The following is a 17,435-nucleotide window of genomic DNA, read 5'->3' as shown; positions in this document are numbered from 1 at the left end:
TCTGCATTTTCCGTTTCTGATGAATTCCAGAGCTGGCTCTAAGGTACCTACAACTCCCCATTTACTTGGTGGTTACACTCCGAGGCACCGTGCGTCTAAGTAAAGTTGTGTATATTTGAAAATGAAAATGCCTGCAAACACCTCGTTCTGCCCCCGCCCCTTTTTGTGACTTTTCGGGTCTCTTCCGGGTTCGGAACGATGGGCAGTCATGCACATATTGAACGTGAATAAATGAGGGGCTGCCTGTATTAATTTATCTTCTTACTATCATCAAATTGCTTCAAGGGAGAGATCAGAAGTAAGCCCTGGGCTCAGACACTTTCTCCCTTGTAACTCAAGTCTAAGCCAAGAGATCCTACGTTTGTATCTCCCCAGACCCTGGAAGATGAAACCCTCTTCAGAGGAGAATTTTGCGTTCAAATAAATGCTGGAACTTCCGGACGACTTTGACATGCTGTAGCAAGAGCTAGAATCCTTGAAAGGCCAAGACCTGCTCCCAACCTCTTCCTAAATACAAATTTTGGGGGGTGGGGGTGGGGGTGGGTTGGCATAGATAGTGTCTAAAAAGACGCATTGTGTCATAATTTATTTGGGCAATGTCTGAGGAGTTCCACTTTGGGAAGCAAAGTCAACTGGATGTTTAGCTCACTTCATCTCCACTAAAGGTAAAGGGTAAAGGGACCCTTGACCATTAGGTCCAGTCGTGGACGACTCTGGGGTTGAGGCGCTCATCTCGCTTTACTGGCCGAGGGAGCTGGCGTACAGCTTCCGGGTCTTGTGGCCAGCATGACTAAGCCGCTTCTGGCGAACCAGAGCAGCGCAAGGAAATGCCATTTACCTTCCCGCCACAGCTATTTATCTACTTGCACTTTGACGTGCTTTTGAACTGCTAGGTCGGCAGGAGCAGGGACCGAGCAGCGGGAGCTCACCCCGTCGTGGGGATTTGAACCACCGACCTTCAGATCGGCAAGTCCTAGGCTCTGTGGTTTAACCCACAGCACCACCCAGCTTCCTCCAACCTGGTGCCCATGCTGGCTGGGATGGATGAGTTGAAGCACACAACATCTGGAGGGCAACATCAGAACAGCTAACAATGCCATCCACACTGAACAATTATTTGAGGTGAAGCCACTGGCAAACAGAAACCAATTTCAAGAAGAATTGGCGCTACAAAAGCAGTGCACTTATTTCCGTCTCACTGTTTTTGCCATCATTTTTTAAGGCTTGCCTCCGACTTCCTGGTCAAAAGATCCTTCTTTAAAACAAAACAAAACCCTCGATTAACCCCCCCCCCCCCAAACAGATTGCCTTGTTATTTAATATGTTTGCAAAAGGCCTGCAAAAACCTATGTAAAGACAGAGTACAATTCACAGTCTCAAATATGTATCTTTCCCTCTGTACAAAATGTTCCCTCTGAGGGACATTACTTGATTGCAGCTGGTTAAAATACTAAATCGTGATTGTCTGGACCCCTGCCAAGATGCACAGCTATATAGCCCAATGGTATGAGAATACTTTAAGGGGGGAGGGCGGGAATGTAACTTAAACATTTGATTCCTGCCCCCCGCACCTTTCTTTTTTTGGTTGCGAATATGACCTCATGGCAGCAAAAAATGAAGGTGTTTAAGTTGGTTTACAGCCATCCAAAAAGTTTGACACTTCAGGCAAACCCTTTGGCCAGTATCATGTCAAGTACAGAAAAGCAGGAGGGGAAAAAAATCTCACACCTCTTTAAAGATTATAGCTTAAATAATGCAGAGTAATGACGGGGTCACTGAAAGGTGCCAGGAGGAGATGGCCAGTAACGAAGAAGGGGAAACAGAAATTACAACATAAAGCAGTTCTCTTTTGGAAGATGAGGGGAAAGCTAAGATGCCATGGTCTGGTCCCAGGACCGGTACAGCAACTGGAGTAGAGGATATGGTCAGGCAATGTGAGGCTCCATGCTGAAGAAGACTGCGCAGGGTGCAGGTCAGTTTGCATGGTGTTCTCACTATTTCTTCCCCCATGCCGAAAGCAAAGAATCACAGAATCCAGGCCACTGCACTTATGGGATTCTTGTGAAGTACCCACACCACAAAATTATGAGTATGGCACACATGAAGAGAAAGGTTTATAAATTCTTTTTTGAAGAAAAAAAGCCCAATGCATTTTGGAACGAGCCTCTGTCAGGGGGCATGTTCTGAATAGCAATTCTCCCCAAGTGCCTAAATCACCATCGCTGTTACTTTCCGCATGCCCAAACACAGGAAGCCTTGAAGTGACTTAAAGGTAAAGGTAAAGGGACCCCTGACCATTAGGTCCAGTCGTGACTGACTCTGGGGTTGCGGCGCTCATCTCACTTTACTGGCTGAGGGACCCGGCATACAGCTTCCAGGTCATGTGGCCAGCATGACTAAGCCGCTTCTGGCAAACCAGAGCAGTGCACGGAAATGCCGTTTACCTTCCCGCCGGAGCAGTACCTATTCATCTACTTGTACTTTGACGTGCTTTCGAACTGCTAGGTTGGCAGGAGCAGGGACCAAGCAACGGGAGCTCACCCCATCATGGGGATTCGAACTGCCGACCTTCTGATCGGCAAGCCCTAGGCTCTGTGGTTTAACCCACAGTGCCACCTGCGTCCCTCTTGAAGCAACTTACAACCATGCAAACATGTGGCATGTTGATCACTGAAGACCAAATGTGCAGGAAAGATGGAACGGAACCTCAAAGGCGTTCATCCAACAAGAATAAGAATAAGAAGGCCTCATCTTGCTCACACAGACTATAACCATACTGCAGTTATGACAATGGTGGTGCCTGGCGGGTTTTCCTGGAGAGAGATTCCCACAAATGTGAAGACAGCACTGAAAAGAGGCCTGGTTTCTCAATGCCACTCTCCACGCCTCCCTCAGAGGAGGTACCATATTAACTTCAAAAATGTGTCGGTCCTAAAACAGGCCTTCCTTCCAGCACCTGGAGTTTCCTCCTCTTCTCACTCCGTGCCAGTGGTGCTTTCCTGGTTTTGTGGTCCTCACCAACCTGCGGTCCCACTTAGCATCTGAAGTGCACTGAAGCAGCAAGGAAAGGAAACAACCCCCTCTTCTACTCTCAAGATGTAAAATGTGGATCAAGCAGGAGCAGAAACCACAGTTGTACCTGCCATGGACAGGCAGCAGAAAAGGGGGGGGGAGGGGTAAATGGGATCGGGGAGCTTACTGCAACAAAAAAAATCCCATCTCAAAGTTCCCCCTTTAGAGCTGGAAAAGGCTTTGACTTGCAAGTGCATCCATCCATCATAAATACACAAGAAGTGAGCCTTAAACCTCATCTGCTTTCATCCTCAAACCAAATCTGCATCTTTTCGTTTATTTTAGAAGAAGCAATATTACACGCCCCACCCCCCCACCCCAGAGGAAGACTTAAGTGGGGTCCAGGAGCATTCAGCGCATTCCTTTCACTGCCTGCCTATTTCATCAGCAAATTGTGTAAACACAGAATACACATGGATGTCCAGGATGACAATATGGAGAACAGAAAGTTCAAAGTAATAAATAGCTTCTTTGAGATGCAAAAAAAAATATGAACCAGTAAATCACTTTATATGTTACACCATGTAACCGAAAGCAAATTCTGCCAGAGGAAAGTGTGAAGCGAATGCAAGAATGCTCAAATATATGAATGGGAAGGGGTACTTATGCGAGGCAGCCTCGGGGCTGAACAGTGGAATCTGCAAAATTCCGAGCAGAAATCTCTAATCTGAAAAGGGTATCGCCCTTCACTTAACAAACATCTCTAAATATTAAATCCAGGCACTACTTATGCAAGATGAAATGGCAGCCACCAAGCTGGAAAACTTTAAAAGAGGTTTGGTCACATTCACAGAGAACAAGGCTATCAAATGGCTGTTAGTATTATCTCCAGCATCAGAGGAGCATGCTTCTGGAAGCTAGTTGCTGGAGAGCATGGATGAAAAGGAGGCTGCTGCATTCAGGTCCTGCTCATGGACTTCCCCCCATAGACATCTCCTTTGGTCTTCTGAGAGCATCTTGCATCTGCCAGCCATCATGCCTAGCAACTGCTGATGGACCTCCCTTCCACAAATTTGTCTAATCCCTTTTAAAACGAACTAGGCTAGCAGCCATTGTATCTTGTGGCAGTAACTCTGTACATTATCTACATGCTCTACGGGGAACTGGCTTCCGGGACCAGGCCAGTTGGCCGACCAACTTTGCGCTACAAAGTTGTCTGCAAATGCGTCCTGAAGGCCAAGTCACTCTGTGCCTGCAGCAGCAGCAGCAGCAGGAGGAGGAGTCTTGTACAACTTAAAGACCAAGGTATTTGCAGCATTAGCTTCCGTGGGCCAGAGCATCCTTCAACAGAGTGCTTCCCTCACAAATTCTTTTTTTGGGGAGTGAGGATAAGGTGGGAACGCATATGCATAACACCTGTCAATCTCACCCCACTTGTCACAAAAGACACTGAATTAAAGGCAAACACAGAAGAATTATCAAACGGAAGGAATCCCACGCAAGTGTTGTAAACAAGAAAACTCACTCAGAGGGGCTTAACCCTCCCCAATCTCATTCTCACAGAAGCAAAGGGGCATCTGGCAACGCTTTGTCAGCCATGCAGATCAAGAAACTCTTGCAGTCCATAGTGTGGCCTACCTGCCACACATACATTTATATATATGCTGCCATAAATTTAAATTTTAATAGCTGGGGCCCTGTGGAGATCAACTTAACCATCTGTGCACAGTCATTTGCATGCAAACATTCCACACATGCACATGTGAATCGGGCTCTGGCACTCAAGCGTGCTTGCGCCCAACTTCCCTAGCTGGAAATATGGCCCCCCTAATCTTCCTCTTGAGGGAGGATCTATGAAAAGCCTCATTACCGTTTATACTGTAAGGAAGTACCAAGAGGAACCGTTCAGAATCATCGGACCTATCTGAGCCTTGGAGGTGAGAAAGAAATGAGCCATAGACATGCGCCGAGGGGGAACGCGATAGTCCCAGAGAGGCAGGGCTAATATCCACACATGTTTTGAAATATTAGCCAGGCAAAGAATGTGTTTTGTCTTGATAATGAGACCATGCCACTCTAAGGAGCCACCCAGGGACGAGGGTCTACCTCAAGTTGGAAACCAGAATTCCACAGCGGGGAAAGTCAAATCCTACATATTTTCCACCGGCAAATTAAGCTATGCAAACGACATACACCGCATGGTGTTGCTTGATCTATTTGCTAGGTGGCTGGAACGCTCCATCCAGCCTCGGTGGCAGGGCTAATAACAATGCTAGACAGCATAATATTAAGCAAGGCTTGGACTTATCACGCCATCACATCTGGGGCTGAAATGTACCAAAAATATGATCAATAGAAACTTGGGGTGGGGGGAGGCTTTGAAGAAATATGGAATGGGGGGGGGGAGATGTAGCCATCTCACATCTGGAAGCCCCCACAATCTCTTGACCCCTCCCCAAGTTCCAGAGGCGTTAGAAAATCTGTCTTAGCTATTTAAAAGCTATAGCTACTGCCTCACACCACCTTGCCGACAAAGGTCCGTATAGTTAAAGCTATGGTTTTCCCAGTAGTGATGTATGGAAGTGCTTGTTTTCAGATCTTTATTGCTTGTTTTCAGATCTTTATTGGGTTTTACATTTAACCATTGGACCATAAAGAAGGCTGATAACTGAAGAATTGATGCTTTTGAATTATGGTGCTGGAGGAGACTCTTGAGAGTCCCATGGACTGCAAGAAGATCAGACCTCTCCATTCCGAAGGAAATCAGCACTGAGTGCTCACTGGAAGGACAGATCCTGAAGCTGAGACTCCAATACTTTGGCCACCTCCCTGGAGAAGACTCCCTGGAAAAGACCCTGATGTTGGGAAACAAGGAGAAGGGGACAGCAGAGGACGAGATGGTTGGACAGTGTTTTCGAAACTACCAACATGAGTCTGACCAAACTGTGGGAGGCAGTGGAAGACAGGAGTGCCTGGCGTGCTCTGGTCCATGGGGTCACAAAGAGTCGGACACGACTAAACGACTGAACAACAACACTGCCTGAATATGTAGCTTCATATTCAGTTGCAGATGAATTAAGAGATCCTTTAGCACAATATTCTAATTCTCCTGCAAGAGATCAGCTCCTATTTTTATAAAGCACATCCAATCCAGATGTTTTCAAGACTCCCGGTCCCCAAGTCACCATCGAGTGGCAAAAGATTTGAGGTGGGACATGCTCCAAACCAAAAAGTCACAAGAAAGAGCTCTAAGTGCAACTTCCTAGGTATATCGTATGTTCTACAAACTTTTAATAATTTATCCCACCTTCCCATTACTGCAACGGACAGAACTTACCATCTGACCATGAGGCCGTGCTCCAGGAAGTTCTTCAGATTAGGAAGTGTCTGCCTTAGATCTGTAGTTCCCAGCCCATGTTGGTATCTAAGCTATGGAGAGAGAAACAGGTGAATTAGCACATGGTTCTTCTGAACACCTGAGTAAACCTTGATGGGCTTAAGACGGGACAGCTGCCTTGCAAGCTGCATGCCAGAGAAGAAGATTGCTGTTTGAGGAATGCAATTCCAAATAGAATCATAGAATCATAGAGTTGGAAGAGACCACAAGGGCCATCGAGTCCAACCCCCTGCCAAGCAGGAAACACCATCAGAGCACTCCTGACATATGGTTGTCAAGCCTCTGCTTAAAGACCTCCAAAGAAGGAGACTCCACCACACTCCTTGGCAGCAAATTCCACTGTCAAACAGCTCTTACTGTCAGGAAGTTCTTCCTAATGTTTAGGTGGAATCTTCTTTCTTGTAGTTTGGATCCATTGCTCCGTGTCCGCTTCTCTGGAGCAGCAGAAAACAACCTTTCTCCCTCCTCCGTGTGACATCCTTTTATATATTTGAACATGGCTATCATATCACCCCTTAACCTCCTCTTCTCCAGGCTAAACATGCCCAGCTCCCTTAGCCGTTCCTCATAAGGCATCGTTTCCAGGCCTTTGACCATTTTGGTTGCCCTCCTCTGGACACGTTCCAGTTTGTCAGTGTCCTTCTTGAACTGTGGTGCCCAAAACTGGACACAGTACTCCAGGTGAGGTCTGACCAGAGCAGAATACAGTGGCACTATTACTTCCCTTGAAGTAATACACATAGAAAGAGCACCACTGAACACCATGACTCTTGTTTCTGAGGAAATATGGAGAGATTTACACTGCAAATCTGTAATCTAGAACCTCAAGGTCCACCAAGCAGCACCAGTTGCAAAATAGAAGCCCAGACAGGCAGGTGTACACGAAGAATGAAAAGGCTTGGTGCTTAGCCAGGAAATAGTAATCACTACCAGCTCCCAAGGTCACAAGTCCTTTCACACAAAAACTCACTCAACGTTCTTGTCCAGCAAAGTGGTGGTGGGTGGGGTGGAAGAAGAGGAAGAGGAGAAACATTTACCAATCAATCTACCAGAAGATCCTTGTCTACCTTCTCCCCACCCTTGCCTTAGGGCACATGTTGCACATCACACTTCTGAGGTGCTTGTGTACCATCGCAAATACAGTGGTACCTCGGGTTAAGTACTTAATTCGTTCCGGAGGTCTGTTCTTAACCTGAAACTGTTCTTAACCTGAAGCACCACTTTAGCTACTGGGGCCTCCTGCTGCCGCCGCGCCGCCAGAGCACAATTTCTGTTCCCATCCTGAAGCAAAGTTCTTAACCTGAGGTACTATTTCTGGGTTAGCGGAGTCTGTAACCCGAAGCGTATGTAACCCGAGGGTACCACTGTACCTAAAACACGTAAATGATAGGGATGTTCGCCTGGCGCCTTCATTATACACCTTGAGGCGCCAGGCAAAAATGTTCCCTTTTAACCAGGACTTGGGTTGTTGATTTTATTGACATCCTATGCCCTTTTAAAATGTGGGGGGTTGTTGTTTTTATTTTGCATTTATGTATTTTGTGGTTTTATATTTTCATTTTATTCTGTGGACCACCCTGAGACCTCCAGGTATAGGGTGGTATATAAATTCAATGAATAATAACGGTCAGAACAAGAACGTGCATCTTGGGCGCTCAGGTGAACTAGCATCAATGAGACTGAGCCGGTGGAAGAAGACTCCGAACTGCGAACTGCGGCAGTGCAAATGAAACAAAGCTCAAAGGCATTTGTTCACAGGTCTTTCTTTGGCCCACTACTCAGAAGTTGATGCTCCAGGGAGTTTAGATTAAGGAAGATTTAGTACGATTTAAACAACTGTGCCTGTAGAGTGATTGCCTTTCAGCATGACTAATCGAGGGGCTGCTGTTCGCTTATGCTTCACAGACACTGCTTGATTCTCACAAGCCATTCCTGCCCATCTGAATCTGCAGGAACCTCTTGTCATAATTGCAAGCTGGAGCTCAGAAACAGTAATGGACAGGAAGACTATGGAAGCTGGAAAATGGGGCTTTGCTTGTAAGCAGGAGAGAAAGAACCACCGGGTGCAAAAGGAGGAGAGTGCCTGCAAGACTGGGGGAGCAGGGGGGGGGGAGAGACCCAGGTAAACTACTGACCAGATCAATACCAGGGAAGGTCCTAGAACAGATAATTTAACCGTCGGTCTGTGAGCACTTAGAAAAGAATGCTGTGATTACTAAGACCCAGCATGGGTTTCTCAAACACAAGTCATGTCAGATGAACCTTATTTCTTTTTTTTCTTTTGATGGGAGTAATAAACTTGGTGGGTCAGGGGAATGCTGTGGACATAGTGTATCTTGATTTCATTAAGGCTTTTGACAAAGTCCCCCGTGATATTCTTGCAAGGAAGCCGGTGACATGTGTGCTGGATGAAGTAACTGTTAGGTGGATTTGTTGCTGGTTGACTGACCAAACCCAAAGAGTACTCATTAATGGTTCCTCGTCATCCTGGGAAAAAGTGACAAGTGGGTTGCCACAGGGTTCTGTCCTGGGCCCGCTGTTGTTCGATGTCTTCATAACCAACTTGGATGAAGGAATTGAGGGGATGCTCATTAAATTTTCAGATGACACCAAACTGGGGAGGGGTTAGCTAATGCGGCTTCCCTGTGACAACCCTTTAGATATTTGAAGATGGTCTATCATATCTCCTCTCAGTCTCTTTTCCAGGCTAAACATCCCAAGCACCTTCAACCATTCCTCATAAGGCTTGGTTTCCAGACCCTGGATCATCTTGGTTGCCCTCATCTGCACACATTCCAGATTATCAATAACCTTCTTAAATTGTGGTGCCCAGAATTGGACACAGAACTCCAGGTGAGATCTGTCCAAGGCAGGATAGACTGGGACTATACCTTCCTTTGATCTGGACACTATACTTCTGTTGATGCAGTCTAGGGTAGCATTAGCTTTTTTTGCTGATGACTCATGTTCAGCCTGTGGTCTACTAAGACGCCTAGATCCTTTTCGAGGTATCCCCTATCTTATATATGTGCATCTGGTTCTTCCTGTCTTGAGTGTAGAACCTTCCATTTGTCCCTATTGAAATTCATTTTGTTAGCTTGGGCCCAGTTCTGCAATCTGTTAAGGTCATCTTGAATCCCGATTCATTATATATTTGAATTACTTTTAAAAGCCCATGCTCAACTCCTAATGGTTTGTAGCATATAAATAACTGGATTAAGGGACTTGAGAAAGGCATGCATCAGTTCCAAATATAGGCAGGCTGGGAGGCTACGCAACGGGAAAGAGGCTATTCTCCATATAAACGTAACAACTGTGCACTACTTTCGCTTAATCATTTTAATTTTGGAGTTGTCAAGGGAATTCAACAGCACCGTCCAAAAGAAGCCTTCAAGTCAGATAAAAGCTTTCTTGGCTCCATGTATGAGATCATTTTAGCTTTCTCTTAGGTAACACAGTGGAATTGCTGACTCTACTCAAGATTTAAGTTCTTCCTTTTAAGTGCAATACTTTACCAGAGGTGGGGCGGAATCAGCACATCTTTCTCAATGGGAACAGTAAAAGCGGTTTTAACATGCAGTCAACGCACTTCAAGCAGCTGTGAAGATGCAGCTATGAAAGCATTTATGATGCCAAAAGGGTCCATTACGATGGGCAGTTATGGGCTGGCCAATGGATGGAATGGCTCAAAGCCAAGTCCAATGCATAGCAGATTCCTCCATTAATAGAGACCTCCGAAGGCACATTCCCATAGATTGTATTAGAGCAGAGGCAGGATAGGAGGCTAGGGCAGCTTAGGTGTTCTTGGGCCACCAGAAAAGGAATGCAAAAAAATTTCCATTGTTGGGATATTGAAGTAAGCTGAAGGAATTGTGCAGGCTTCAGAGCTCTGGGAGGATGGCAAAGCTGTAAGTTATAATAATAGTCTTGGAAAAGGAAGAATACCACCTTGCTCACATTAGCCCCTTCTATGAAAATGAAGCCCGCAAGGGGCCTCTGGATCCACCATAGGAGAATGCAGATTATCACACATAGTTGTCACACATTCTTAAGAACCTAGGAGGAGGCTTGCAGGATCCATCAAGTCCCATATCCTGTTCTCAGAATAGCCAACCATTAAACAGGCAGGCTCAAAAATCTGAGCTTAAAAGGGGGCAACTGCTAAAGGCTCTTCAGATACAAAGCTGTTTCATTAAACTTGTCAGGTGTAACTACACAAACAAGAAAAAATTCCATGTCTGGGTGTGCGTTTTTTAACAAATGCTAGCAGGATACAACCCTCAACTTGCCATTTATAATTTCATCCAAGTGCAGAATCCACACCATTTTAAACAGAGTACGTTTATATTTGGGTATTTTTATATTTTGCTCTGCTTTGTTTTGTGGATGTTCAAACTCTTTGTAACCTGTCACTATAGCATAAATCCAGTAAATAAATAAATCTGGCAATGCTGGGCTTGTGGCCATTGAACCAGGTTTTGGTACTTTTGGCAGTGTGGGCAGGTGCCAAGTCCTGCTGGAAATGAAGTCAGCATCCCCATAAAGCTTGTCTGCGGAAGGAAGCATGAAGGGCTCCAAAATCTCCTGGTAGAGGCTGCGTTGACCCTGGACTTAATGAAGCACAGTGGACCAACACCAGCTGATGACATGGCTTCCCAAATCAACACAGACTGTGGAAACTTCACAGTGGACTTCAAGCATCTGGCATTGTGTGCCTCCCCATTCTTCCTCCAGACTCTGGGTCCTTGGTTTCCAAATGAGATGCAAATGTTGTTCTCATCAGAAAAGAGGACTTGGGACCACTGAGCAACAGACCAGTTCTTTTTTTTCTTTAGCCCAGGTAAGATGCTTCTGATGTTGTTTCTTGTTCTGGAGCGGCTTGACAAGAGGAATACGACATTTGAAGACCATCTCCAGGATCCGTCTGTGTGTGTGGCTCTTGATGCACTAACGCCAGTCTCAGTCCACTCCTTGTGAAAATCCCCAACACGTTTGAATGGTCTTTTCCTGACAATCCACTCCAGGCTGCGGTCATCCCTGCTGCTTGTGCACCTTTTTCTTCCACACTTTCCCCTTCTGCATAACTTTTCATTAATGTGCTTCGACACAGCACTTTGGGAACATCCAACTTCTTCTGCAATTACCTTTTGAGGCTTTCCCTCCTTATGGAGGGTCTCAGTGATGGCTTTCTGAACAACTGTCAGCTCAGCAGCCTTCCCCATGATTGTGCTTCCTACTCAACCAGACTGAGAGACCATTTAAAGGCTCAGGAACCCATTGCAGGTGTTATGGATTGAATAGCTACTGCACCTTCTCATAATATTCTAATTTTCTGAGATTGTTAATTTGGGGTTTTCATCAGCTGAACGCCATAATCATCACAATTATAACAAATAAAGGCTTGACATATCTCGCTTTGCATGTCATGAGTCTATCTCATATATTAGTTTCACCTTTTAAGTTGAATTACTGAAATAAACGAACTTTTCCACGATATTCTAATTTTCCAAGTTTTACCTGTATTTGTAAAGGAACCGTTTACACGAGTGAACTTAATGCTTGCTAGAGTGAGTTCCGCTTTTAAGAAGAAGTGCAGGAGACCCATTAAAAGCTGCCTCATTTTCAAGCACTTTTACCCAAAGTGAGTTTTTGAAAGAGGGCAATTTAGAGGGCAGTGCCATCATTAAGGACTTCAAACCCAAACCAAACAAACCACAATATCAATGTTTAATTCTTTTTACCATCAGGCCACAGTCTTGCACTGTAAACCTGAAACACCCCAAAGTTTATGCCTTTGTATTTATTCAATCTCTTCAGTACCGTGAAGTGATGTTTATCAGATTTCCAAGACATGGGCGTATTTGGTTTGTATGACCTCACGTGGGAGGCAGCTTACACATTAATCTAACAATCATATCTATCAAGAGATTGTTTTCTCTCTCTCAAGGGTTAGAAGTTCACTAGCCCAATGAGGAAACTTAATCCAACTCTTGTTCCCATAAAGAACAGAGGGTTAACAGGACAAAAACACATCTAAAAATGTTGTCGTCTGAAATTTCAGATTTTGCACTAAAATTCAAACCAGAGTGAGGTAGTTTGCAAAGGAGTGCCAAACCACGGTTCGGTGTGTTGCTCCTCAGCTGCCACAGTAGGCAAGTGAATGGATATGGTTCCTTCCAGCTTTCATCACATGATTATCCAATGCTATCTTGCTCTGCCCATCACCTTCCAAAAAGCACTTATGCCTTAATCATTAAGACTGCTGTATGTGTATCAGAGAACACTGATGCTAGGGACGATTCCAAAAACATTACCTACTGTAAAAACAAAAACAGTATTTCTCTAAAGAAAGTCTTGATTTCAAGAGGGCCACTAGATGAGACATTTGATACATGACGGTACTAGACTTTTATCAAGCCCTATATAAAACAGTCCAACATGTCTTAGAACAACTAGATCCACCTGGCGGGATGCATCCCAATTTATACCATCTCTGTCAGTCAAGGTGGATGGGGCTGCCACCTGTCAATCACCTGATATCGCAATGATGCCATGCAATCCATTCGCAAAAGAACAGCCCTATGCTTTCAGTTGATTGGCAGTGCCTGCAAACCCTCTTTTGGCCCAGCTGTATCTTTATCTGCCCTGCCCGTGATGTCACGAACATGTGGGCTTTGTTTGGCCAGAATAGTGGCCCAGGCAAGATGGGGAGGCCAGGCTGCAGGTTCCCTGCTGCTGATAAGAGAGTGGCTCTGCCTTGTACGTATCAGGACCACCAGAGAGGGCTAAAAAGAAGCGGCTACTCTGGATTTCCATTCCTTGACATCCATCATCTGCATAGGTTATAGTAATGGCTCGGGATGAGCCAAACATTTTGATAAGATCTCTGGACTGCCTTTTACCTGATCATTTCCTTATTATGCTTTGTGCGTTTATTTAGCATTTGCAAACTGCATTGATTTTAACTACAATAAAGAAATGAAAGGCAAACATTTTCCTAACACTTAGAGCGTGGAAAGGTAGTGCAGCTACAACTCTCTCTCTCTCTCATGTGTGTGTGTGTGTTGTGGGGGAGAACAACTTCATATTCATTAAAACAGGACCGGATTCTCAGGTTGAAGAGCTAGGAATACACAAGGACTCCTGTGAACCTGCTTCTCACAAGTTCACCCTGTACTAAAAGTGTGAATGTGCTCGTTTACTTGCCAGTCTCCGCATATGGCTTTGATAAAGTGTCTACTGTAGTCAAGGGAAACTGAAACTGAAGTTTAAAACCTGACAACACCAAAGCATAAGATTGGTGTGGTGCAGCTGAAGTTGCGGTTATTCCCTGATTGCTTAAAATTTGCGCCCCTTTTTATTTTAACACATTATAGCAAAGCAACGTACTATGAAAAATCCTAGTCTCACCTCCATGCATTATTAGCTTTCTGGCCCAGAAATCCACACCAAGAGTGTGTTAAGGGTAAAAAAGTGACAAGCTCATACCGCAGCCAGCCTGAGGTTCTTTTCTTCATACAGCACAGCTATACGCCGATAACTTCTATGGACTGGTGGGACACTACACAGGCATTTCTAGATTTCTATAAATAATATGCAATGCACTGCTTGCATTTATTTAGAATACTTTCTCCAACAGATAACTGCTCAATGAACAAGAGGTACCGTTATACATAGCAGATCCATTGAGATCAATAGAATTAGCTCCATTGGTTAACTCTCAAGTGACTTGATATCACTCATTGAGAAATAGAGCAAACAGGTGCTTTGGATAATCAATAACCAACAGGCAGGGATTTTGTTTTAGTCTTAGATGTCATCAGGTTAAGCATAGATGAGTTCTTGAATTGCATCACATCTATTAAGTACCCAGGAAATTTCTGATCACAGAATTGTAGAGTTAGAGGTGAGCTTGAGGCTAATTTAGTCCATCACCTGCAATGCAGGAATCTCATCTAAAGCATCAACGATTAGAAGCAATAGGCTATGTGTTGAGAAATGAGAGGAATGTCTTGCCTTTCTGGAGTCCAGTATATGATCCTTTACTTTTTAAATTAATTCCACCTCTAGCCAACACAGGATGAAGGACCCACTCCATCAGGCTCCACCTGTCTCTTATCTGTTTCCACCTCATTTTGTCATTATAAAAGCTACTGTCTATTTATGGTCCCAGCCGCTTCCACCCCATCACGTGTTTTAGATGGTAATCCTTCAGGCAGGGATTGCCTTGTTTTCACTGACTGCATGTAAACTACTTTGGGGACCTTTTCAGGGTAATAGTGCTCTAAACCAACAAACACTATCCACAAGCAAAGACCCAGGTAGGCCCCCACTTCGTCCCAGCAGCAGAGCCTAACCCAAGTCTGAAGACATTCAGAGTTATAATATAGTAAAAAGATAAAGGTAAAGGACCCCTGACAGCTAAGTCCAGTCACAGACGACTCTGGGGTTGCGGCACTCATCTCGCTTTACTGGCCGAGGGAGCCGGCGTTTGTCCGCAAACAGTTTTTCATGTGGACAGCATGACTAAGCCGCTTTTGGCACAACAGAACACCAAAACCAGAGCAGCGCACGGAAACGCTGTTTACCTTCCCACCGGAGTGGTACCTATTTATCTACTAGCACTTTTTCACGGGCTTTCGAACTGCTGGGTTGGCAGGAGCTGGGACTGAGCAACAGGAGCTCACCCCATCGTGGGGATTCAAACTGCCGACCTTCTGATCGGCAAGCCCAAGAGGCTCAGTGGTTTAGACCACAGCGCCACCTGCGTCCCTTAATATAGTACTTAATATAGTACTGAGCTGTAAATAAAGGCTGAAAGTTTCCCAGGTGCCCCCAAATCAAGGTCACCCAGGTGAAGCTAAGCAAAACAGCCGGCCAACAGCAATTTCCCATAGAAGCCGGAGAGAATACTTACACATCTATAATTTTCTAATCATTTTTTTAAAATGGGGAAATTAAAATATTTGAATTTTCTGCCTTCTGACCAGCTGGAACTGCTTGTATCTGCTTGTTTTATTTGTTAAGTGGTAAAACGGTTTCTTGTGTGCAATTGTCACCCTTGCTTTCTGTGCAGGAAAATTGGTTCTGCTGACTCTAAAGGACAAGAAGTGTTAGGCAAAGCCAAGCCCCACAAGCCTAAGCAGTGATGGGAAGCAAAATCAATTCTATTTTAGGGCGTGTCCAATCAAATTAAATTAGCAAGCAGGCAGAGTGCAATGAGATTGAGTGTTTGGGGGTGGGGGTGGGAAGGCTCAGTTAATTTCATTATGCACAGGTTGTACAATGACAATAAAAGTATTATTATTATTATTATTATTATTATTAATGGGAGTTACCAGGCTCAAAGTACATAGAGCAAGCCAGTTATGACTGCTAGATAATACTCCCCTCCCACTAGGCCACATTCACAGCATGCCATTGAAAGCACTGTGATACCAGCTTAAACAGCCATTGCTTCCCCACAGAATTCTGGGAGGTGTAGTTTTTTAAAATATGCTGAGAGCTGTCAGGAGACCCGTTTCCCTCTCAAAGCTACAATTCCCAGAGTGGATTAGCAATCAATCCCTCTTCACATTGGGCTGAAAACCCGAATATTTGCAACTCGTCAGTTCCAAATACTAACAGGGCTCTGTTGGCTTCTTTTTTAAAAGAAAGAAAGAAAGAAAGAAAGAAAGAAAGAAAGAAAGAAAGAAAGAAAGGGAGAACTTATTCTTGGGCTTTTAAAAAATAAATAAATAGATGAAACAGATGGAAACCATTACCAGCAAGTTGAAATGGAGCACACCGATATACCATTCCCGGGTCAAAACAACGCCCATAATGATCTGCAGAAAATTGTATTGACCTGCTTATAATTCTACCTTGCGTTCTCCTAGGAGTTAGATATGGCTTTCATTGTTCTTATTTTGCAATTTCACAGAGATTCCATTCTCCCTCTGGGGACGTGTTTTGATTGCCCAAAGATTTTGCTCTGTATGCCTGGGTCCTCCACGCTGCCCCCCCCCCCCCAAGGAGTCTGTGGGAAAGATACAGATCACGGAAATCCAGGACGAAGTGCTTCCTGCCTGACCTTAAGAACCACTCACACAGCCAGCCTGACCATCTACTGATTCCCGATGCCCAGCTTAATATGGCTGCTCCCGGAAAACTTACCTATGGCATCAATGGCAGTCTAAGAAGGGCGTCAGATTCTTGTCTTCTGATGGAAATGGGGATGGCCTATATTGTTGGGTGTGTTAAGCTGTCCAACTGTGTACACACTCTCTGCAAGGCATGCAGGGAATCAGTGATCATGTGAATTAGGATGATCTCCCACAAGTGTGCAATATAGATAAAGTAGTAACTACATTAGTGTCTTCCCTGACGATGGATGCATGTAGTTCTGCTACGGAAGGGTACTTTTCTGAGCTTACATACCTGTGCAATATTTTTGTTGAGAAGGTAGACGCCATAGTCAAACTGCAGTTTCTCTCCTCCCTTTGGATACAACGGAAATCTAAAATGGGAAGAGGGGAAAACATGAGCACACTTGTCTACGCAACCAACCCAAAGATTAGTGACTTATGACGGCTGTTTCCACTGCCTTCCATAAAAGCTTCTCCTCCAGTACATGTGCATTCAAACTTTTTAAAAAACAAATAAATCCAGAAATGGTAAAATTTAACCAACTCAGCCCAGCTCTGAACTAAGGGCCGTTGCATATTTTTAAAACAAGACACGTGCAGAGTCAGTGTTATGAATTACAGAAGGAAGGTGGGAAAGAGATGTAAATAAATGAACAGACCATTGCATAAAGTTATTAAGATGCAATCTTATACCTATTTACGCAACAGGGACATGGGTGGCGCTGTGGGTTAAACCACAGAGCCTAGGACTTGCCAATCAGAAGGTCGGCGGTTCAAATCCCCGCGACAGGGTGAGCTCCCGTTGCCCGGTCCCTGCTCCTGCCAACCTAGCAGTTTGAAAGCACGTCAAAGTGCAAGTAGATAAATAGGTACCACTCTGGCAGGAAGGTAAACAGCGT

The 17,435-nt window shown here is 44.8% G+C and overlaps 1 protein-coding gene across 1 annotated transcript in view; it reads right to left on the bottom strand.

The window, feature by feature from the left end:
• The window catches only part of UVRAG (UV radiation resistance associated), a 92,373-nt gene that overhangs the window by 2,943 nt on the left and 71,995 nt on the right, over positions 1-17,435 (bottom strand). Inside the window, exons 13-14 of the mRNA XM_079973745.1 lie at positions 16,829-16,907; positions 6,350-6,441 (exon numbers count right to left, since the gene is read on the bottom strand). Of these exons, the coding sequence (XP_079829871.1) occupies positions 6,350-6,441; positions 16,829-16,907 (171 nt within the window). The remainder of the gene's footprint in view (positions 1-6,349; positions 6,442-16,828; positions 16,908-17,435) is intronic.

This window comes from Podarcis cretensis (genome assembly GCF_951804945.1).
Source record: "Podarcis cretensis genome assembly, chromosome: 4".
Classification (NCBI taxonomy): domain Eukaryota; kingdom Metazoa; phylum Chordata; class Lepidosauria; order Squamata; family Lacertidae; genus Podarcis; species Podarcis cretensis.
This window is presented reverse-complemented; position numbering and strand designations above follow the sequence as displayed.